This window comes from Miniopterus schreibersii (genome assembly GCF_964146895.1).
Source record: "Miniopterus schreibersii genome assembly, chromosome: 1".
Taxonomy (NCBI): domain Eukaryota; kingdom Metazoa; phylum Chordata; class Mammalia; order Chiroptera; family Miniopteridae; genus Miniopterus; species Miniopterus schreibersii.
The window spans coordinates 89,778,094-89,800,991 of NC_138101.1; the positions used below are offsets into that span (position 1 = coordinate 89,778,094).

The 22,898-nt window shown below is 36.0% G+C and overlaps 2 protein-coding genes across 5 annotated transcripts in view; one reads left to right on the top strand and one right to left on the bottom strand.

Moving 5' to 3' along the window:
* SUV39H2 (SUV39H2 histone lysine methyltransferase) overlaps positions 1-14,079 on the top strand; it is a 36,253-nt gene extending 22,174 nt beyond the window's left edge. For both annotated transcript variants that reach the window (XM_081156239.1, XM_081156240.1), the window contains exons 2-5: positions 8,789-9,457; positions 11,335-11,481; positions 12,962-13,091; positions 13,879-14,079. In XM_081156239.1, coding sequence (XP_081012365.1) covers positions 8,792-9,457; positions 11,335-11,481; positions 12,962-13,091; positions 13,879-13,985 — 1,050 coding nt within the window. In that variant the 5' untranslated portion in view covers positions 8,789-8,791 and the 3' untranslated portion in view covers positions 13,986-14,079. The remainder of the gene's footprint in view (positions 1-8,788; positions 9,458-11,334; positions 11,482-12,961; positions 13,092-13,878) is intronic.
* A 4,759-nt stretch (positions 14,080-18,838) lies between these two features.
* The window catches only part of DCLRE1C (DNA cross-link repair 1C), a 42,350-nt gene continuing 38,290 nt past the window's right edge, over positions 18,839-22,898 (bottom strand). For all 3 annotated transcript variants that reach the window (XM_081131194.1, XM_081131192.1, XM_081131193.1), the window contains one exon: positions 18,839-21,001. In XM_081131194.1, the coding sequence (XP_080987320.1) occupies positions 20,091-21,001 (911 nt within the window). In that variant the 3' untranslated portion in view covers positions 18,839-20,090. The remainder of the gene's footprint in view (positions 21,002-22,898) is intronic.

Genomic DNA, 22,898 nt, shown 5'->3' on the forward strand with positions numbered 1-22,898 from the left:
AGTGCATCTCTTCTGTTATATCTGCATCCACCTTCTTTAGTTACGTGCCCATGGAAGTGTGCAAATTAGGGGAATTATGCTTGCTGGTTTCTATTTTCTCTGTGCATTAGGCACAAAGTTCATGTGCTGCTGAAAATAACAGGAAAGTAGTGAGTTGGGACCTTGAGCAAAGTGGAGGAGGTCTGAAGTAGCCAACTTAGGAAATGGAAAGAATGCTAACTGGGGAACAACTGGGTGGTTACTATTTTGATTTCATATTGGGGTCCAGTTGAACTTACAGGATATAAATTGAGGTAGTCAGTTTCAGTACTATGTGATTTTTTTCCATGCCATTTTCTTGCCATGTCACTACTTCATACAGAAAAATTTCTGACAAAACTCTGGGTACTTTTTATTAACATACTTAGCTCATTAGTGAAGAACCAGAACCCCCATGTACATTGGTGGGGCTTTTCCCTTAGTAAGCAAATATTAAGAAGGAAATTGCTTTCTTAAAGTGTCCAGGTAATTCTGTGTCTCTAGAACCACCATGATAAACATGGTATATATACTAACAGAATGTTCCACATCTAACAATAGATTAATATACCTAAAAGGCTGATTGCACTTAGAATGGTTTGTTAAGAATTGGAATAACATAGAAATCGTTGGACTGAAATTTCAGTTTTAGGGATTAGAAAACAGGGCTTCAAGAAAGGACTTTTCCAAGGTCATGTTGTTCATTTGTGTCAGTCTTGGGCCTCTAACCAGCTCTTGTAATTCCTGCTCTCTCTCAGTTACTGGCATGAAAATCCAGTGGCTTTCTGTCAGCCATCATAATTGTGAAATTGTGCTCCCATGCAACACTGGTGTTTTCATAATAAGATTCAGGCTATTCTTCCACTAATATTGAATATGGTGATTATTTCAGAACTTACAAAAACAGTTAGCTAATGGGAAGATAGATTTTATTGTTGTTTCCTGTCCTCATATATATATTTAAAGGTTTTGTGCTTGCTACCACTATTGGCTATAGACAGTGGATTTCAGAACAAATATTGAAAATCCATAAATTAACTATCTCCAGGTTAAGTTTAACATCTTGTATTTTAAGGGTTTGTATAATGACTATTGTAATTTTTGTCTTGCATGCATGTTGGTAGTCATTTTTGTTAGACATTCAGAAATATTTAGTCAAAGCCTAAGATGTGGTAGGTAATGGTGCTTGGTTCTGGGACTACAAAGAAAAAAATTCCATTTCTTCTCACAAATGGCTTATAGTTTAGATTAGAAATGGGAACACAGGAGGTTGGCAGTGATCAGTCCTCCTTGAGCAAAAGAAGCAGGAAATAATTCACTGAAGAGATGACATTTGAGCTGTGTTTTATAGATGAGTAGGTTTTTTGCCACATAAAAGATGAGATTGAAATAAGCAGATGTTCATTAGGCAAATGGAGGAGGCCATTCTAATTACAGAAAACTTTGTGATCAAAGCAACAGAAGGTTATGAAAAGGCCTGTTATGTTCAAGTACTTAACAGCAGTTCAGTGAGGCCAGAGGGTGATGTGTGAGGGGGGCCATAATGGAAGATTGAGGCAGAGAGGCATCAGGCACCAAATCAAGAACGGTCTTCTTTGTTTATAATAGGAAGTATAAGTTTAATTCTTTAGGCAGTGGAGAAGCCATTGAAATGTTTAAGCAAGGATTCCAAGGTGGCGGCAAATTGAGTGGAAACTACATTGACACTCTCCCAGGACCAAACTGGAATTACAACTAAAGTATAGAACAACCATCCTGAATAATCAACTGCAACTGAAGACTAGCTGGAGAGCACCCTCATAATCAAGAACCTAAAGTAGAGACTGCATAGAGACTGGCAGGAAGTGTGGAGGTGCAAGAGGGCTGGCCGGGCTCCCACAGACAGCAGCTGAAGTTCTGGAGGGATATTTCAGCTATGGGGGATTCCCACTTAGAACTCTGGAGTCTAAACCCTAAGCTGGGCTTCCCAGCCCAGACCACCAGCACTGAGAAAGGTGCCTAGTTAAAATCTGACTGTGAAAAGCAGCAGGGTTTCTGTCTGCCAGGGTGAGATGGGTGGAAATGCAGGCACCTTCTTACAGAGCCAACACACAGTTTTGTGTGCAACCACTCACCTTGGACTGCAGCAGAGAGAGGGTAAAGTTGACTAGAGCTGTGTGAGGAGAGTCCACGTTTGCTGGCTTGGGAGAGTAGAGCTCAGAGGGCAGCCAACTGGACCCCGGTGCTACAGAGAACATTTTTCACAGGCAGACATTTATCTTCTAAGCAGCTTGGGGGGGGAGGGGCAGTTGCCCCAGCCTGCTGGAAAATCTCTGCCAACCCAGTGGAGTTTCTATAGCCCGAGGCTCCTTAAGAGATTGTTAAGAGTCAGCTGCCCCACCCTGTGGAGTTTCTACAGCCTGAGGCTCGGCTCATTAAGAGACTGAATAAGGGCCTCTGGGTGCTTTGAGTCTGCCTGATTGGCTTCTGGATCCAGGGCTTGGAAAATCAGACCTTGGTGCACATCTTGGTCCTATCCAGATACACCCAGCCCCAGCAGAGAAAACTACAAGCTGTGGAGTGTAGAAAACTTCAAACAGGGTACTCAAGGTCAGTCACAACGTCTGACATTGGCCTGCACCAGAAATCATCCAAAAGACTGAGAGTCCTAGCAGACCTAATACATAGAAACAAACACAAACAGGCAGACAAAATGGAGAGACAAAAACAAGCCCCAAATGAAAGAACAAAAGAATTCTCCAGAACAAGAGCTAAATCAAATGGAGAAAAGCAACCTATCAGATACAGAGTTGAGAATACTGATTGTACGGATGCTCAACAGCATGAGAAAAGAAATGGAAACTATTAGGGAAAATAAGAGTGACATAGTGGAAATTTAAAAAACATTGGAAGGAATAAACAGCAGATTAGTAGAAGCTGAGGATCAGATCAGTGAATTAGAAGACAGAGTAGAAAAAGTCACTCAATCAGAGAACCAAAAAGAAAAAACAATTTAAAAACAGGACAACAGGTTAAGGAAGCTGTGGGACAACATGAAACATAACAATATTTGCATCAGAGGTGTGCCAGAAGATGTAGAAAGTAAGCAATGGTTAGAGAACCTGTTTGAAGAAATAATGGTAGAAAACTTCCCTAACCTGGTAAAGGAAAAAGTCACACAAGTTCAGGAGCCACAGAGAGTCCCAAGCAAGAAGAATCCAAAGAGGCCCACACCCAGACACATCATAATTAAAATAACAAAAATTCAAGACAAAGAGAGAATCTTAAAAGCAGCAAGAGAAAACAAGCTGTTACCTACAAAGGTAACATAAGGCTGTCAGCTGATTTCTCATCAGAAACTCTACAGGCCAGAAGGGAATGGCATGAAGTTTTCAAGCTAATGCAAAACAAGGATCTGAAACCAAGACTATTCTATTCAGCAAGGCTGTCATTCAAAATAGATGGCGAAATAAATAGCTTCCCAGACAAAAAAAAAAAGGCTAAAGGAATTTATCACCACCAAACCTGCACTGCAAGAAATGTTAAAAGGATTGCTGTAATAAGAAGTTGAAGCAGAGAGAATGAGAAACAGGCACAAAGAAATAAAATGGCAATAGTTAAGTACCTATCAGTAATAACCTTAAATATAAATGGATTAAATGCTCTAATAAAAGGATGTAGAGTAGCTGAATGGATAAGAAAACAGGACCCAAATATATGCTGTCTACAAGAGACCCACCTCAGAACAGAAGACTCACACAATTGGAAAAAAACAAAAAACTTCTGGAGGGCTTTAAAGGAGAGATCAACAGCAATACAGTCACAGTAGGGGACTTTAACACCCCACTGACTTTACTGGATAGATCTTCCAGACAAAAAAATCAACAAGGAAACAGTGACCCTAAATGACACACTAGATCAGATGGATTTAATTGACATTTACAGAACATTTCACCCCAAAGCTGTAGAATATGCATTCTCCTCAAGTGCACATGGGACATCTCAAAGATAGATCACATGTTAGGACACAAAACAAGTCTCTACAAGTTCAAGAAGATTGAAATCATATCAAGCATCTTCTCAGACATTTACAGCATGGAATACTATGTGGCTGTAAAAACGAAGGATCCCTTACCCTTTGAGACAGCATGGTGGCACCTGGAGAGTATTATGCTAAGTGAAATAAGCCAGTCCGAGGAAGACAAGTATCACATGATCTTACTCATATGTGGAACCTACTAAAATAAATTGATGAACAGAATAGATCCATAGACACAGAAGCATGGAACAGACTGACGAAACTCGGAAAGCAGAGTGGATGTGTGGGTGTGGAGAGATTAACCTAAGAATGTATATGTATATGTGCGTAACCCATGGACACAGACAATATTGTGGTGAAGTGCTTGGGGGAAGGGTACAGGGTGGAGGGGATCAATGGGGGGAAAGGGGGACATTTGTAATACTTTTGACAATTAAGATTAAAAATTTTAAAAGTTTAAGCAAGAAAATAACAGAATGAGTGGTACAATGGAGTTCTGTTATTATTTTAGGAAACTCTACACTTTAGTAAAGAAGGATAGATTGCAGTGTTGTCAGTCTGGAGTCAGAGAAACCAGTTAGGAGATTAATATAATAATCCAGGCAAGAATTAAAGGCCCAAAGTAACCATAAGTAATAGAGATGATCAGGAACAAGTATCTAAATACATTTGATGATGGATTGGATTGAGGAGAAGAAGGAATCTAGATTGACCTCCTGGTTTGTGACTTGTGTATGTAGGCAGACGGGTAAGATTCCTGTTAATGGGGAATACAGAACAAAAAGAATCTGTTTAGGAGGCACAATGGTGAGTTCCATGTGGATAGATTGATTTAGGAACCTCTTGGACATCCAGTAGGCTGTAGGATATATGGGTTGCATGTAAAATTTTGGGAGTTATCAGCATATAATTAAAACCATTGAAGAGATGAGGTTGCCCAGAAAGGGCATTTAGAGTAGGAATTCTTAGAAATCCAAATATCCTGAAATTACCCTAAATATTACACATGACTTTTGTTAAGGAAAGTCCGTAGATTTCTTTAGATTGTCAAAAGGGGTAAACATTTGTTTAGTGTGAAAGGGCGCTAAGGACAGAACATTCTTTTTAAGTGATGGGGAGGGATAGTGGTCTCGGCAAAAAAGGCAGAAAAGGAATAAGAATGTAGAGAGCATCGTGATATCAAAGCCCAAGGAGAATGTTCAGGACAAATGGGACTGAAGAGTCATTCGCTTGGCAATTAGAAGATTGGTAAAATTCACCCAGCTGGTGTGGCTCAGTCATTGAGCGTTGACCCATGAACCAGGAGGTTACGGTTTGATTCCTGGTCAGGGCACATGTCTGGGTTGGGGGCTCAATCCCCAGTAGGGGTGTCTAGGAGGCAGCTAATCAATGATTCTCTCTCATCATTGATGTTTCTCTCTCTCCTTTCTCTTCCTCCCTCTTTAAAATCAATAAAAACATATTTGTTAAAAAGATTGGTAAAATTATTCCTGATAAACAATATGGAATTAAATGTGTTTGTATTTAATGAAGCACCCCACAAAAACACCATGGTTTCTAAGAAGTGTAAAGAACATCAGCCTATAATGAAAGTTCAAATGCCTTAGTCAAGTGTCCAAGGCTATGTTAAATTTTCTCTTGCCTTGCCATTATAGTTTTATCTCTCACTTTAATATCTGAACTTTAAAACTAGCCAAATCCATCTCTTCATGTTTTCTGGATACTTCATGCAAATCTTAACTCCAGGCTTTTGCTTGTGTTTTTCAGCCTGCCTGCCCTGTTCCCTACCCAACATACCCTATCAGTCTTTCACAGTGAAGTTTATTCTACTTCCTCTGTGCCCTCGTCTGATTACTTATATTAATTTCCCTCTTTTATTCTGGTGGTATTTATTGCCTTTTTTTTTTTTTTGGCAGTTAAAATTGTACTGTTTTGCATTGTTACTTATTTTACATATCATTGCCTTCTTTTCCCAATGAGATTTTATTCCTGAAGCTAGTAATACTTCACATTTCATCACACCCTCTAGTGACTGAGTTTTTACATACCTATTATAGATACTTAAATATTTGAATGAATTTAACCTACAGCAAACATAGTGAGGGAAAATGTCTTTAAGAAAAAATTCATATGATGCAATTCAAATTATACAATTTGATCAATTTATGGATCATTATTATGACTTTGATTTCTATGGGTAATCAAGAAAAAATTCATATGATGCAATTCAAATTATACAATTTGATCAATTTATGGATCATTATTATGACTTTGATTTCTATGGGTAATCAAGAGTTGATTGTATAGCAGAATGAATAAGATACTGATATATGAGTCTTATAAACTTTTCGGCTTTTATTTGGAATTTTAAGGTATTGAGTTAATTGGATTTGTTAAATCAAACTTTTTTTCTGTTTAAAGTTATTTTTCAAAATGGAAAATTCTTTTTTGGATTTTAAAAGAAAATACTCATCTAAGATAAAAGGCAAGTCTACAAAGTAGAAATTGCACAGTACTAATATTTCTATATTGTTGTCAGACACTCATTTTATAAGCATCTTTACCATTCGTAAATTAAGTAGGTATACCAATGTGATTAAATACAAAGCTTAGTCACTAAAAATGCAAGTTATTCATTATTTTGGAAGCAAACTTCAGTGGAATCATGTTTTTAGTTTTGCTGATTAATAAATTTAGCTTTATTATCAGACTTGAAGCCAGTGTTTCTGTTTCTTTCATTGTTTGCTGGCAACTTTTGGCACAACCCAGGGCTATAGTAGAAAAAACTATAGCAGGAAAAGAAAACGAGTCAAGGTTGCATTGCTTTAATCTGGAATTAGAAAAATTGAAAACTTACAAAATTAAGGGAATAGATGTTAGATACTGCCAAGTGGGTCTCATTGTTGAGCAGGTATCTGCTAATAACAATCCCAAATTTTAGTAGTTACCTAACAGGAGGGAGAATCCATGTTATATCTTAGTGAGTCAGATTGACTAACAAATGTATGTCTTGGCCTTTTTTGGAGGGGGGGGATCAGTATAAATTTCTATGGAAGTATATAATTTTTGTGCATATCCTCACACCATAATTTAACCACTTCTTTAAAACAGAAAACATTTTGCCGTTTTTATAAAGAAGCAAAGTTCTTTTAATTCAAAAGCATTACTGTTTATTGAATAGAAATATAATAAAATGTTGAGATGAAAACACTGGGGAGAAAATAGCTCACCAATAGCTAGGTGACGTACTCTTTCAAAGCTTCCTCAGTGCTCCTCACCCCAATTCGTGCCTCCTTAATATGTCTAATAACACATTTCCTAGACCTTCCAGGTCATTTGGCATTATTAAATTATGAATTATAAAACAGCTGTCATGGACATCCTTACTTTATTATTAAAAGTTTCAGGGGAAAAATAAATGTAGCCCAATTAAGTTTTTATCAACATCTATGAATTACAATAACTAAAAACTATAGAAGGCAGTTTAATCACTTTTATATTTTAGAAGGCATTTTACCCAAGGACACATGGATGTATGTTGGTTATTACAGAGAATAAAGAAAAAAATTGAGAGACTTTAGAATTTTTTTATTATACACACTTGACTTTAAGGGAAGAAAACATAGTCAAGTAGCTGGGGTAGGAAGGCAAGGTCCAGGTACCATGGTGGTCAAAATATTTGATAGTTGGTGGCTTGAATGCCTGCTACCTAATCCAATCATGATTGAGTCTAAATAAGGTAAGAATTCTCTGGAACTGTGTTTTCCAATAGAAATATAATATGGCCTACATATGTATAATTACAAATTTTCTAGTAACCTCATTGAACAAAATAAAACACGAAATTGCCTTCAATAATATATTTAATCCAATAAATCCAAAATATTTCAATGTGCAATCAATATTTTTTAAAAGTTAAGAAATGCTTTACATTTTTTGTGTGCTAAGTCTGAAATTCAGTGTGTATTACACTTAAAGCACATCTCAATTTGGACTTAGCCACATTTCAGGTTCTTGATAGCTGCATGTGGCTAATGACTGTACTGGACAGTGTTTCTCTGGAACATCTAGGCTTTGTGTGCCCATGACATTGAGAAATAGAACTTACCTTGTATCTAGTGTAAAATAAGCTACAGACCTTAGACCAGGGGTGGGGAACGTCCGGCTTATGGGCCATATCATTTGGTCTGGTCCTGCCAAGGCAACTGCAGGCGGAACTTGAAATTCAATAAATCTAGGAGCTTTTTTCATAGCTAATTTTTAAGTTGGTAATTTTGTATGGCCTGTGAATGATGCTATAAATATCCAAATGGCCCTTGGCAGAAAAAAAGTTTCCCCACCCCTGCCTTAGAGGCTACCTACATCTGTGCTGGCCAAGTAAGCCTGTAATCTAGGCTAGTTTGAGGACTAGCCATTTGCATAATCAGGATGAATACTTTTTATTTAGTTTAATCATCGTTTGGTAAAACATTCATGCATTTCTGTACTTTTTCTGTAGGTGTGATTCTTTTGCCTATGGTCAAGCATATTCTGCCACATCTAAATTCTATAAATATTTTATGTAATACAAAGAAAAATAGTTTTATTTTTATGATCACTTGCTAGAAGAAAATCAGATCTAGAAATCTGTGACTTTTTATGTATTCTGAACTTTATTAAGAAAACTGATAATGGATACCTTACTCTTTACAATGTTATTTTAAATAATTGGGACTGTCATAATCTGATTTGCATTTTCTTTTGTATTTTAAGGATATGGAATATTATCTTGTAAAATGGAAAGGATGGCCAGATTCTACAAATACTTGGGAACCTTTACAAAATCTCAAGTGCCCATTACTACTTCAGCAATTCTCTAATGACAAGCATAATTATTTATCTCGGGTAAAGAAAGGCAAAGCAATAACTCTAAACAGTAACAAAGCTTTGAAACCTGCCATTGCTGAATACATTGTAAAGAAGGCTAAACAAAGGATAGCTCTGCAGAGATGGCAAGATGAACTCAACAGAAGAAAAAATCATAAAGGAATGATTTTTGTTGAAAATACTGTTGACTTAGAGGGCCCACCTTCAGACTTCTACTACATTAATGAATACAAACCCACTCCTGGAATCAGCTTAGTAAATGAAGCTACCTTTGGTTGTTCATGCACAGATTGCTTCTTTGAGAAATGTTGTCCTGCTGAAGCTGGAGTTCTTTTGGCTTATAATAAAAACCAACAAATTAAAATCCCACCTGGTACCCCTATTTATGAATGCAACTCAAGATGTCAGTGTGGACCCGATTGTCCCAATAGGATTGTACAAAAAGGCACACAGTATTCACTTTGCATCTTTCGAACTAGCAATGGCTGTGGCTGGGGTGTAAAAACCCTTGTGAAGATTAAAAGAATGAGTTTTGTAATGGAATATGTTGGAGAGGTACGTTCGTTCAACTTATCACATAGTAAATAATGTCTGTGGAAGGTTTACACTTTTGGAAAGTTACCTTTTTACCTCAGTAACAAATATTTGGTAAATTTTTATATCATTTACAAATAAAGGGTACACTAGCATAGTTAGGAATATAAACTTGAATAATATATATATATGAAATACAGTCATCTGTCAGTGAACACCCATTTATAGTCAATGGAAGTGGCACTTGTAAATTTTTTTTTAAATACATCTTTATTTCAGAAAGAGAAAGGGGAGAGGGAGAGAGAGATAGAAACATCAATGATGAGAGAGTCATTGATCGGCTGCCTCCTGCACGCCCCCGACTGGGGATGGAGCCTGCAACCCAGGCATGTGCCCCAACTGGGAATTGAACCGTGATCTCCTGGATCCTAGGTCGATGCTCAACCACTGAGCCACGCCCGGCCGGGTGGCATTTATAAATTTTAAAATATGACAACTATTTTTACACAAAATTTCTAAGAAGAAAATCAGATCTAAACACAGTGTGCTGACTCTGAAGCTTTTAAATTATAATTTAGTTCATTCATTTGACCAAATATTGGTTATGTATTTGCCAAAACTCAATTTTGTCTCAACTTGAAAGATACTGTAGAGTAGGCCAGTGCTTTATGAGCAGGTGTTGTAGGATAAACATAAAAGCATTTATTTTGTCCATAAGAAAATCCAAACTCTTTTTATCTATAACTCAGCTACAGACTATTTTCTACATTACCAAATACTAAACAAATTTATTTTTATCCATATAATGTGTATATATATATAAAAGTAGTATTTCTCATGTGCCACTTACTATTCTAAGCACCTTATGTATTAATACACTAATTTCCTCAACTCTAAGATAATGGTATCATCTCCATTGTTATAGGCTAGGAAACTAAGTACCTTCCTCAAGGTCACATAGTAGTCAAGAAGAGCCAGGATTCAAAACCAAGACTCCAGAGTCAGTGCACTTCACCACTGCTACACTTCCTCAAACTGAAGGGTGGGTTACACAGTGACTAGAGAAATACAAGTATGACTGCATATCTGGGGCTTTCAAATCTGACATTTTAGAAGTTGTTTGGAATTGGATCACCTAATTTTGAGATTAAATGGATCCCTATATTGATCCTTATATGTTTAGACAATGGCAGATGATTATAAATCACTGTTTAGGATACTAGATCTTGTATAATTCAGTTATCTTTTTGATAACTGCTTAATGAATGCAGCAGTTAATTTTGGTTGACACCATAAATCACTGTAGACATGTTTTATTTCTTAAGCTGAGCATGTGGTAAAGCTGTGTTAAGAGCAGAACTGCAGGTGATGCATTTTGAGCTGCCGAATTTCATGGAAACGACCTCTTATAAAACGAAACTTTCCATACAGTTTAATGCAAATTTAACATACCATCTCTTCTGTATTTATAATAAATTTCTGTTTGTTACTGCACATAGATTAGTTCTAGGAAAACATCTCTTTGGAGCACATATACTTGTAACTTAGTGCTTTGCATTCTGTTATGTCCAATGGAGAGCAATAGTTGTGTAGCTTTTTGAACATCTCAATAGATTAGAATAAAAGTAGTACATGGTTTCAACTTGTTAATTGCTGAGTTGTCCTAATTCCTATTTAAATAGTTATAATTCTTTTGCACCATCATTTCTCCTCCCTTTATTTTCCCACCTCATTCTGTCTAGCTCTTCTGGAGTCATTTGCGTGAATGTATGTTTTGATGACACTTTAATTTCTTTTTAAACATTTGTAGACACTAATCTGTTAATTAATTGATTTATGGATGGAGTTTCTTCATTTCAGCAGTAGCTATATAATATACTATAGTTTTTAATTTTTAGGTAATCACAAGTGAAGAAGCTGAAAGACGTGGGCAGTTATATGACAACAAAGGAATCACATATCTCTTTGATCTGGACTATGAATCTGATGAATTCACAGTGGATGCAGCGCGATACGGAAATGTGTCTCATTTTGTGAATCACAGTGTAAGAAATACTGAAAGTATAGACAGGACTAATTAACTTAGTACTGTGTTTAATGGTTTTCCATAGTTGAGGAAATAATTACCTTTGAACCACAAGCCTTTTAAATATTTCCAAAGTATTTTAGTACAAGGGCTTCTTCTGTTAAGTCATGGTAACTATTGCTGTATTAGGAAAATTCAAAATGCAAATACCATGCATTTTGCAAGTCTTTACATATGTTACTTCATTTAAACTTTCCAACAACTTTATAAGATAGGTATTATCCTCATTGAGGAGGAAATAATGAGGAGAGGAGTTAAGAGGTAGAAAGTTTAAGGAACACATACAACTATATAGGTTTCTTATAGAAGTTAACACATTTATATTTTAGGATATACAACTAAAGATAGTTGTGTTCTCTTAAAATGTAAACAGGTTAACATTTTTATACGATTTATGAATTTGTGGAGTATTGAAGTATTTAGGACTAGTTTTCTAAATTATAAGTTAGTATTCTTAATTTGTGTTGGAACTTAGAATACAGCTGGAGCCTTAACTCCAGAATCTTATACTCTAAAAACTATTTCCAAAAATAAGGGAAGTTAAAATTATTGAGCATCTACTAGTATTAGTAGTGCTAGTATACTAGTATACTAAGACTACTAGTATTAGTCTTGTGAGCTTGACATCTCCATTTTATAGACTACAAGGAAATGGATCTCAGACAGTAAGTTATATAGCTGACCATATAAGAAAGTAGACCGTGTTAAACTGTTGATGGATTTTACACCAAGAAACCAATTTATAATTAGTAGTGAAGTGCCAGAGGCCTTCTGACTCCCTTGTTAGATTTCTGATTTACTTAAACTTTTACTTTAATTTTGTTCTTAATAAATCTGAGGTACTCTCAAAATAGGTATATTGTGTTCAAGGACAATTAAAGACTTATTTTGGTTTCTTAGTATTATTCAGTGGATCTTTATTCTTACATATTCCAGAATTTAGTGTAGAGTTCTCAATATATCAAACAATTCCAAACAAGAGTTTTAGCAATGAAACCTCATGCAGTATGAAATTTGAGTTCTGCAATGCTGACTTGATTTTTTAAATGCAGTTCTAATTCTTTAAATATGCCTTACTGAGATATTAACAGGCAAACTAATAATGTTATCTGGGATTTGCCAGTAACATTCTCCAAAAAAAATTAAAAAGTCAGGAATAGATGAAACAGGATTGGCAAAAATGTTAATAATTGTTGAACCTGAGTGGTGGATACATGTGGACTTATATTATTTTCTCTAGTTTTATGTATGTCTGAAATTTTGTATAAGTTTGAAAACAGTATTTTTAAATGTTCATATCTCAGAGACCTCTATATAATCAACTTAATTTCCAATAGATCTTAAAAACAAATACTCTGGGCAATTGAAAATTTTATATGGATGTAGAAGAGCTCATTCACATCATTTTTACTTAAATGGGTTCTAACATTCTTTTTTAGTGTGACCCAAATCTTCAGGTGTTCAATGTTTTCATTGATAACCTCGATACTCGTCTTCCCCGAATAGCATTATTTTCCACGAGAACCATAAATGCTGGAGAAGAGCTCACTTTTGATTATCAAATGAAAGGTACGGTTTTCAAGTACAGTTTTGTTGGTGCTCAGTTGTTTTACTATGAAGGATTTGTTCAAGAGTAGGAAAAGGCTTTAGATCATCTGAACCAAACTAATATTAAAAATGCAAAAAAATAAGGTTATAAGTTTCTCTTTTACTCAAGGTCTCAAAGCTAATCTGACGGCTAAACAGGAATCCAGGTCTGCCTGACCTTGAACTGAGTAATGTTAATTCTTCTACATCACGTTGCCAACTGCTTTTTTCAGAATTTCCATTATGGAAGCTTATTATAACATCTTTTCTCAATACTATTTGTATTTAAAAAATTGTAAGCCTACATTTCTGAATCTTTACTAAGAGATGGGATATTCAATAGATTGAAAATGTGATGTAAATCACACATGAACTTATTCCATTCCTACTGGAATTTGGCTTTTAAAAAAAACATTTAGTTCTGTTTACTTTATTTTGTGATAATATAAGTGTTTTCTTTCCATTGTTTTTCTAAGCATGATGCCTTTTCCATATTGTTGATTTCACTTTATGGCTCTTAAATAATGTATGAAATGAATAATTGTATATTGGATTTTCCCAGTAAGTTTCATCATTACAGAAATCCATTCTCATAAATGTGGGCTAATTACATACATTACCTCTTATTAGCCTACACCATCCTTTCAAGACAATTCATAATGATTTGTCTCTGAATTTTCACATTTATTTAAAGCTGATAGAAAATTTGAAACTCATTCTGAATTGTCTTAACTATCTTTCTCCTGTATTTCTTTTTCTACATATTCAGGTTCTGCAGATATATCTTCAGATTCTATTGACTACAGCCCAGCCAAAAAGAGAGTCAGAACTGTGTGCAAATGTGGAGCTGTGACTTGCAGAGGTTACCTCAACTGAATTTTCAGGAAATAGAGCTGAGGATAAATGTAGTTTTGGTTTTTTCTAATGTTAACATTTTAAAAAATAAATATTTGGGACTCTTTTCATATTATCAAGATTATACACTACATTAATTTACAATTCCTGTTTCAAACTATTGGCCAAAATGCGTTACTTATGCTTTTGAAGAGAGGAACACAGGGTCACATAGACTAATTTAAAGTATACCTAATTAGTGGTTAGCTACCAAACAAGAAAGGAAAACTATTACAGGTCAGCATATACGTACTTAAGAAGTCTATGTGAATAGAGAAATGCCTCCATCAGTGTTTTAAGTGTTAAACTGAGAATGTCACAGTCGCTGAGATCAGACATTCAACTTGCTGTATACTTTGAATTTAGAGAAACAGTTAATTCAGTTTGGCCAAATATACAAAGTTCTATTTTTGTTATTATGCTGTCATTCCTGTTTACCTATTTATTACTATAAATACTGTACTTGTATTGGAGACAAATAAGTGATACTGAATTAAACCCTATTTTCTACTTCTTTCATTAAAACATTGAGAGCTTAATGATACTGAAATTTAAGGTCTAAAATTAAATGTGAAAAAAGTTAATTACAGCTTGATTTCATATTTTGAAGCAATTTAGACCATTACTGAAGGCTCTATGTTTGAACCAGTAATTCTTAAAGGTTTTTTAATCCTGTGGAAGGAAAATCTCCAAAAAGTTCTAAAATTCTAGAATGGGTGGGCATTATGCCTCTTGGAAATGATACAGCGGTGGGACCAGAAAGGTTTTTTTGAAGTACAAGGCAGGGGAAATGGAGTGCTTTAAGGGTACCTTTCAAAAGCATGAATTTGGAGATTCATGTTGTATTCTTCTGGTCTAAACAGTAAAACAAGATACGAGAGCAGCTGTACGTAGTACAACATTACCATTACATTTTCTGATTTTCACGCTGTTTGAACATTTCCTTTTCACTAAATTTAACTATTTTTATATTTCCTACAAGCTCTTCTTTAAAAATAATCTATATTTTGAACTGATACCTATTTTATATATGGATTTTTAAAATGTGATAAAGCTAAACTTGGCCTGGCCAAAGTGTGTGCCTGAATTATGAGACCATTTATTACTTGAACTATGAAGACTGAAATGGAATATATTCATTGTTGGTTTTCTTTGTTTTCCTGCATAGTAAAACCTCAATCAGAAAAAATGTGTTTTCATCTCTTTCTGATTCTGGGTTTTCTAATCATGGTGTCCAGTGATTTACCATAAAGGTAAATGCAGCAAATTAATCTGGCTTTCAGCATTCCTAAGCTCATTGCCCTAAGCTTTAATGACCTAAAATAAGCTTGGGTGAAACTGAACTGACATCACAAATGCAGCATTTCAAATATCTTCATAATCCTTAACCTCTTTTTTGGGAGAGGCTACACTTCATTATTATATTGGCATTACATGACTTTGTTCTTTCATAGTATAGGGTAAATTGTTTACGTTTTTAGTGGCTCAGAGTATATCTCCTAACCAAAATTTGCAGAAGGTGTCAAGACAAAAATACAGCCCTGTCTGGTTTGGTCAGTAATTAGAGCGTCAGCCTCTGGACTGAAGGGTCCTGTGTTCGATTCCAGCCAGGGGCACATACCTCGGTTACAGGCTTGATCCTGGTCCTGGTTGGGGCGTGCGTAGGAGGCAACCAGTTGATGTGTCTCTCTCACATCGACGTTTCTCTCCCCCTGCCCCCACTCTCTATTAAAAAGCAATGGAGCCCGGCCGGGCATGGCTCAGCGGTTGAGCGTCGACCTAGGATCCAGGCGATCAGGATTCGATTCCCGGTCAGGGTACATGCCCGGGTTGCGGGCTTGATCAGTGACTCTCTCATCATTGATGTTTCTCTCTCTCTCTCCCTCTCCTTTCCTCTCTCTGAAATCAATAAAGATATATTAAAAAAAAAAAAAAAGCAATGGAAAAAATATCCTCAGGTAAGGATAAAAAGAAAAGTAGTGCCATTTTGTATGTTTCTTTATGAAAAAAGTAATCACATGGTATCAGTGGTGAGAGAGCATCATTGATTTTACAGGTTGCTTCTAGTGGCCAAGTATTCTTTGAATTATAATTGGTAAGTTTAAAGATGTAATTTTCACATTCTTTTTAAAAAGTCTGTGTTTTATTGCCTAGTTACTTAATCTTGTCTACTTTTTGTGTTAAAAATATAAAACTAGGGCAAAGGGAAAATGGCTATTTTCAGTCAACTTGTTTTGTTATTAATACTAAATTAATGGGCCTTTGAGATTTTAACTACCTGTGTTACCCTTATGTTATTAAAAAGCTGAACTTAAGCTGTAGAATGATAGAAACTATTTAAATGAAGCTGTTAGGAGCTTTAACTATTTTAAATCAACACTTAGCTTCTTTACATTAGTTTCCTAAGTTGTCAGAATTTTTTCTCTCAATATAAAGCAAATATTGAATGGTAATATTTAGATCAAGTTTAAACTGTACAGTTGTATTAATACCATTGTTTTCAGTATCTACATATGAGGGTTGTGATACACAGTTGGTAATCTCAGGGGTTTTTTTCCATATATGCAAAATCTAGACAGCACTTATTCTGATAGCTCAACAGGGGTTTTTTAGCAAATAAATATAGTTTGGCATTTGATTTTCTATTTATCATGGGTTAGTTTTGTTTCTGAATATTTTACTGTCTTTTCCAGTAAGGCTACAAAAAGGGTAGAAAAATACTGATGTATTCCTCACTACCAGCTGTTGAGATTAACAGAGGTTTATATACCATTCCTTTCAATGTTACATTCCTTTTTTAAAAGTTTATTGTCATGGTTCATGCATTTGGATATTAAAGTATAATTTTACACTTAGCATAATGTGGATGGATATTTCTAAAATTTTTTTAAGCGTTATTAGTCACCAGCTATTTAAACCAATTTCACTAAGTACTACCTAGAACTGCAAATTTTAGAATTAGAACGAATATTCCTTGAGCAAGTCTTAGGCCTTTATATGTACTCATGTGCTTCTCATAAATCTATGAGGTTGGTGCTGTCATCCCTACAGTACACCAAAGGAACTAGGTTTAGACTCATTAGGTAATATTAACATGCCCAAGATCACCCAGCTAAGAGGCAGTAAACTATACCTATGTGTAATTAATTTAACCAACTTTAGGCACAATTTTTTAAAAATCAGTTTTCTATTAAACTTTAGTCTTAGATTCCTCTCAAAGGCAAATGTGGCTAGCCACTGGGCTTCTTCTGTGATATATCTTTGCATTTCAAAATTTTTTTGCCTTTCCAGTATTTATAGTTCTTGAAATAAAAAAATTAAGTAGTCCCTATAATTAATCCTGCCCACTGTTAAGCTTTTTGAGAGTCTTATTGCATAGTGATTGAGAGCATGGACTTTGGGGCCTGAATTGCCTTTTTTTCAGTCCTGGCTTCACCCTTTCCTAGTTATGTGAACTAACCTCTCTGTGCCTTAGCCTCCTCATCTATGAATGGAGATAATAAATGTATTTACATACCTCAAAGGGTGTTGTGAGGATTAAAGGAGGAAATATACAGCGTGTAAAAGAATTAAGCATCACAGAGTAAGGACCATATGTATTAGCTATAATTATTCTGTACTTCAGGTACAGAGTATAAACCTATACTTTAACATCTTTTATGATCACTACAACCGTTTTGATCAAAGTCTGTTCTAGTGCTCTTAGTCCTTAAATTCAGCCAGCATTTATTATGCCAGACTCACATATAAAACAATGAAAATATGACAGTATATAATATTAAATTGATGGTGTTATTATAAAATGCTAAGAATATATTCAGAAGAATGTTTAAAGCCATGTTTTGACCACCCCCCCCCCCTTGGATCATAAACTATACTGTTAAGATGAAGTCTTAAGTGTCAGTATACAAATGTATGTGTTTGATGACATGATTTATGATAATGAATTATAACTAATTTTTAGAGCTATAAGCAAAATATGAAGCCTCTGGGTTTGGGTAATGGGCCTATTATAGATACAACCAGATATTCAACCAATGATTTGCAATCCTTATTGGTTGTCTCCAAAGCTTTTATATTCTCTTGGAATTTAGGAAATAGTACTCAGATGGTAGTGGGCAAAATGGAATGACTACAACTCTAATCCTGCTCCTCATACTGAGTCTACAGAGTGTATTTCATCTAAAGCTCAGAGCAGCAGCTGAGCTAGAAAAAAGGGGTCAGTGTTTATTCCCTTAAAACTCTTTGTATCCTTTATATTCCTTTGCCCCAGGTACCTTACTATGCTCAGACCATTCCCCATTGGCATACATATTAATAAGACTTACCGTTGAGTAATTTAGGGTAGAGACACTTCCCTAAAATTGTGACCCAACCTGTCCTCAAAGACCAGTCAGAAATGACCAGGCCCTTACTCTCAGCCCTATCCCTTAATGACCATGTCAGTTTCTTCCCCTGAACCTTCCTCTTATGCCAGTTTCTTAGCAATCTAGCTGTCACTGTCCAGTTTTCCCCCATGTAAATCGACAGGCAAATCTGTCCTAACACATATCCTTCTGGAGAAATGACAAGGCTGGCTTCCTGGGTCCTCTTGGCATGGCTTCCTCTGAGTACCCTGTTTATGTTCCTCTCCCACTAACTGTAAGTCTTGTAACCCTAATTAGTCTTGTGGGTCCAATACTTACTGTTGGACTAATTATCTTGCAGCATGGTGATAATGCATATCATTGTTAGTATAAGTGATCTACAAATTGTTTTAGAGACTTCATTTAAACTAGTTTCAAGTGAAATCTGCTTTTGCTGCCTTAATCTACAAAATGTCAGCATACCAAAGTGATTAATATATTTAAAAACTTTATTAAATACACACATATAACTGCAAAAGCATATCCTATTGATGGAATTTAGAAAAGTTGAATGACTCACAGAACACACATATACTTTTGCAATTTAATTATTTTCTTTTGGTCCTAATTTTTCTGGTTTTAATTTTACCACTGTATTCACACCAACGTTCTTAAATGGAGTAGCATCTTTTGAGGTAAGTAGGGGGCTGAGTTTTCCTATAGCCATCAGTTTACAGTAATAGGTCCAAATTTATTCTTTCAGTTTGAAGTATTCCTATGACCCAGGATATGGTCTATCTTGGTGAATGTCCCATGTACTCTTGCAAGACATGTATTCTATTGTTGGATGGAGTATCAATTGGATCCAGTTGGTTGATGGGTCCTATTCACATCTTCTCTATTGTTGCTGATTTTTCATAAGCTAATTGTTACTGTGAGAGAAATGTTCAAGTTCCAGCTATAACCGTGCATTAGTCGGTCTTTCTCCTTCAGTTGTTTGTGCTTTGTACAAGCATACCTCGTTTTATTGCGCTTCACAGATCACACATTCTCAATAACATCAAGGCAAGACCCTCTACCAGCAAAAGGGTTATAACTTGCTGAAGACTCAGATGATGGTTAGCATTTTTTAGCAATAAAGTATTTTTGTTGGGTTATTTTTTAGGCATAATGCTATTGCATACTTAATAGATTATGATATAATGTAAACATAACTTTTATGTGCACTGGGAAACCAAAAAATTCATGTGACTTGCATTATTGCAATTTTTGCTTTGTTGCAGTGGTCTGGAACTAAACCTGCAACATCTCTGAGGTATGCCTGTATATTTTGAATCTGATTTTAGATACTTACACATTTAAAATTATATCTTCTTGGTGAACTGTACCTTTTATAGACACTCCAACTGTCTTTTAAGTAGTGTTTACATGGTATATCTTCCATACTTTTACTTTTAACCAACCTATACCATGTGAAGAGAGTTGCTTATAGACAGCATATAGCTGGGGTTTGTTTTATTTTTCCTATCTTTTCATCAGTGTGTTTAGACCATTTAATGTAATTATTGATCTATTTGGATTTAGTCCTACCATATCTTAGGTGTTTTCTGTTTTTCCCCCTCTATTTTTTGTTCCTGTTTCTCCTTTCTGCCGCCTTTTAGGTTATATGAGCATTTTAATTTAAGAGTTTGACTATTACCTCTTTGTATACGTTTTTTAGTGGTGGCTCTAGAAGGAATTCTTAAGTATCTAAGAGTGAGCTTTTTCTTTTTGCAAGTACTATGCTCTCTCCTGTTGCCAGCTTCTCATATAAATACTGTAAATGCTCTTGTTTTGGTAGCTCAGCTTCTGGAGTTGAGGGAATTTCAAAATCAGAGGAGCTCTGTGAATCTGCATTGTTGCTAATAGTTAGCAACCTTCTTTCCTGAGGTATGTGTTTCCCACTGCTTACAGTAGTTGGTTCTCCAACACTAGAAACTACATTTACATCTTCAGAGTAAGTGTCCTTTAGGCAAAGTACATTTTGTTCCATCTGAGAGGCAGGAAGATTCTCCTTGATTCTTGGTCTGTAACCATCTTTGTTTAAGGAGGTAATATCCCCACTGTTTCTCTCTTGGGAAGATAACAAAACAGTGTCAGACTGGCTGTCCCAGCCTTGACTTCCTTGTTCTGAGATGTGTGTGGACTGAGAGGAATTCTGAGAAGAGATGTGAGTTGACTCGCCATCAGAGTCATTGAAAAGCTTTGGTGACTGAGAGCCCCCTGCCTCTGTGGAGGAACAGAAGTTTTCCAAACTGTCATCTGTGATGTCATTTCTTTTAAAGAATACTTCCCACTGTGGTACTTCCACATTGGCCTTTTGCTGGTGATGTGTGAGAGGACTCGGATCTCCTTGAGATGAGGCTGGGATTTGTAATTCTTCTTCACTTTCACTGTTGGATTCTTCACAATCTATAAAATTTGCCCAAAGAGGTGTTTTTATGCTCTTTGCTTCAATGCATCCTGTGCTTTGTCTCAGTTTTTCAGGCTGGTCTTGTGATACTGTAGTCATGGGAAATACCTCAGGGTAAAGAGTTTGCTGGTTTGGAACTTTGTGCCTTAAAGGTACTGGCAGAGGATCATCAAAGAGGTCATCTTCCTCCTCCCCCTCATCTGGGGACAAACAAAACAGGTGTATAAGGTAGAATGCAAAAGTAGCCAATTTGTGCTTTTAATTAAAAATCCACTTGCAGCTTTTAGCTAAGTTTTTAATTCATGGAATTGCATGTAATAGGGAGTTTACTCTCCCAAGAGCAATTAAAAGGCCCCTTATTGCCTGGCTGGGCGTGGCTCAGTTGTTGAGCATCGACCTAGAATCCGGGTGATCGTGGTTCAGTTCCTGGTCAGGGCGCATGCCTGGGTTACAGGCTCGATCCCTAGTCGGGAGTGTACAGGAGGCAGCCAATTAATGACTCTCTCATCATTGATGTTTCTATCTCTCTCCCTCCCCCCATTCCTTTCTCTGAAATCAATAAAGGCCTTTTTTTTTTTTTTAAATAAAGGCCCCTTATTCTTGGGATATTCTGAACAATTTACCACTCTTCAACTTATAATGTCAGACAATGAGTTGAGAATATAGACCTGGTTCCCCAAATTAAGGTCACTATACCTGCATTAGTGGTTCTCAAGCCTGGTTGATCATTAGCATCATATGGAGAGCTTTTTAAAAAAAAAACGAACAGCTTTCTATATCTCATTCCAGACCTACTGAATCCCTTAAGGTAGGACCCAATAATTTGGTTTCTGCTTTGTTTAAGTTCTGTAGCTGATTATGATCATCAGCCAACTTTGTGAACTACTCAGACTAGAAGAGAGGTTTGCAAATACTAGATGCTCAAGTACACTGATTTAATACAATGACAACAGTTCATTATTTTCTAAAGTTTTTCTTCTCTAAACATTTTATTGATACCTACTTTGTGTTTGTTATGAGCTGAATGTTTGTGCCCTCCCAAAATTCATAATTTGAAGCTTTAACCCCACTGTGATGCTATTTGGAGGTGGGAAGACCTTCAGAAGATAATTAGGTTTAGATGCGCTTTGCAGGTGGGACGAACACGACAGGATTAGTGTCCTTATAAAAAGAGGAAGGCAGATTTCTCAAAGCCCATTCACAAAGGAAAGGCCTGTGAGCACAAAGTGAGAAGGCAGCTGTCTACAGGCCAGGAAGAGGGCCCTCACCAAGAACCAAATCTGTCAGCACCTTGATCTTGGACATCCCAGCCTCTAGAACTGTGAGCAGTAAATGTCTATTGTTTAAGTCACCTAATCTATGGTATTTGTTATAGCAACCACAGCTGGCCAGTTCACAAGGCTGCGATAGATACCAGGGAAAAAACACAAATTAAATCAACGTTAACCAAAATACTAAATAAACCGCATGTATAGTCAAGAAAAGTCAACAAAATTCATTCTGATTTTCTAAGCATGTGGAATTAGTACTTAGTGAGCCCAGTCCACTTAAATTCTTAAAATGAAACCTTACTGGGAGAATGAAATTCATACTATATGAAATTTACATAAAATAATAAGGCACAGAATTGGGAAAACAAATATTTTACTGCCCTGTAATAGCACCTAACCTAAGGAAATTAAATGTTGATGAGACTACTTTTTGTTCTAGTGCTGAATCTGATGTTAACTTACAAATACCTACCACTTAAAAAGGATAACCATTTTCCCAGTGATCTAAAGGATGTAGCTAAACACTATAGTTTTTAAAGCCACTAAAAAGATGGACCATCATCTTTTGGCCAGATCATCATCCGGCTCCCATTTTACCAATGAGGGGACAGGCCCAGGGAAGGTATGTGATAATGCAAAGGTCAAAAAACTAGATAGGTGCCTGGCCAATGTGGCTTGGTTGGGCAACATCCTGTGTGCCAAAAGGTTGCCAGTTTGATTCCTGATCAGGGCTCATGCCCAGGTTGCAGGCTCAATCCCTGGTAGGGGGCATGCAGGAGGCAGCTGATCAATATTTCACTCTTTTACTCTCTCTCTAAAAAATCAA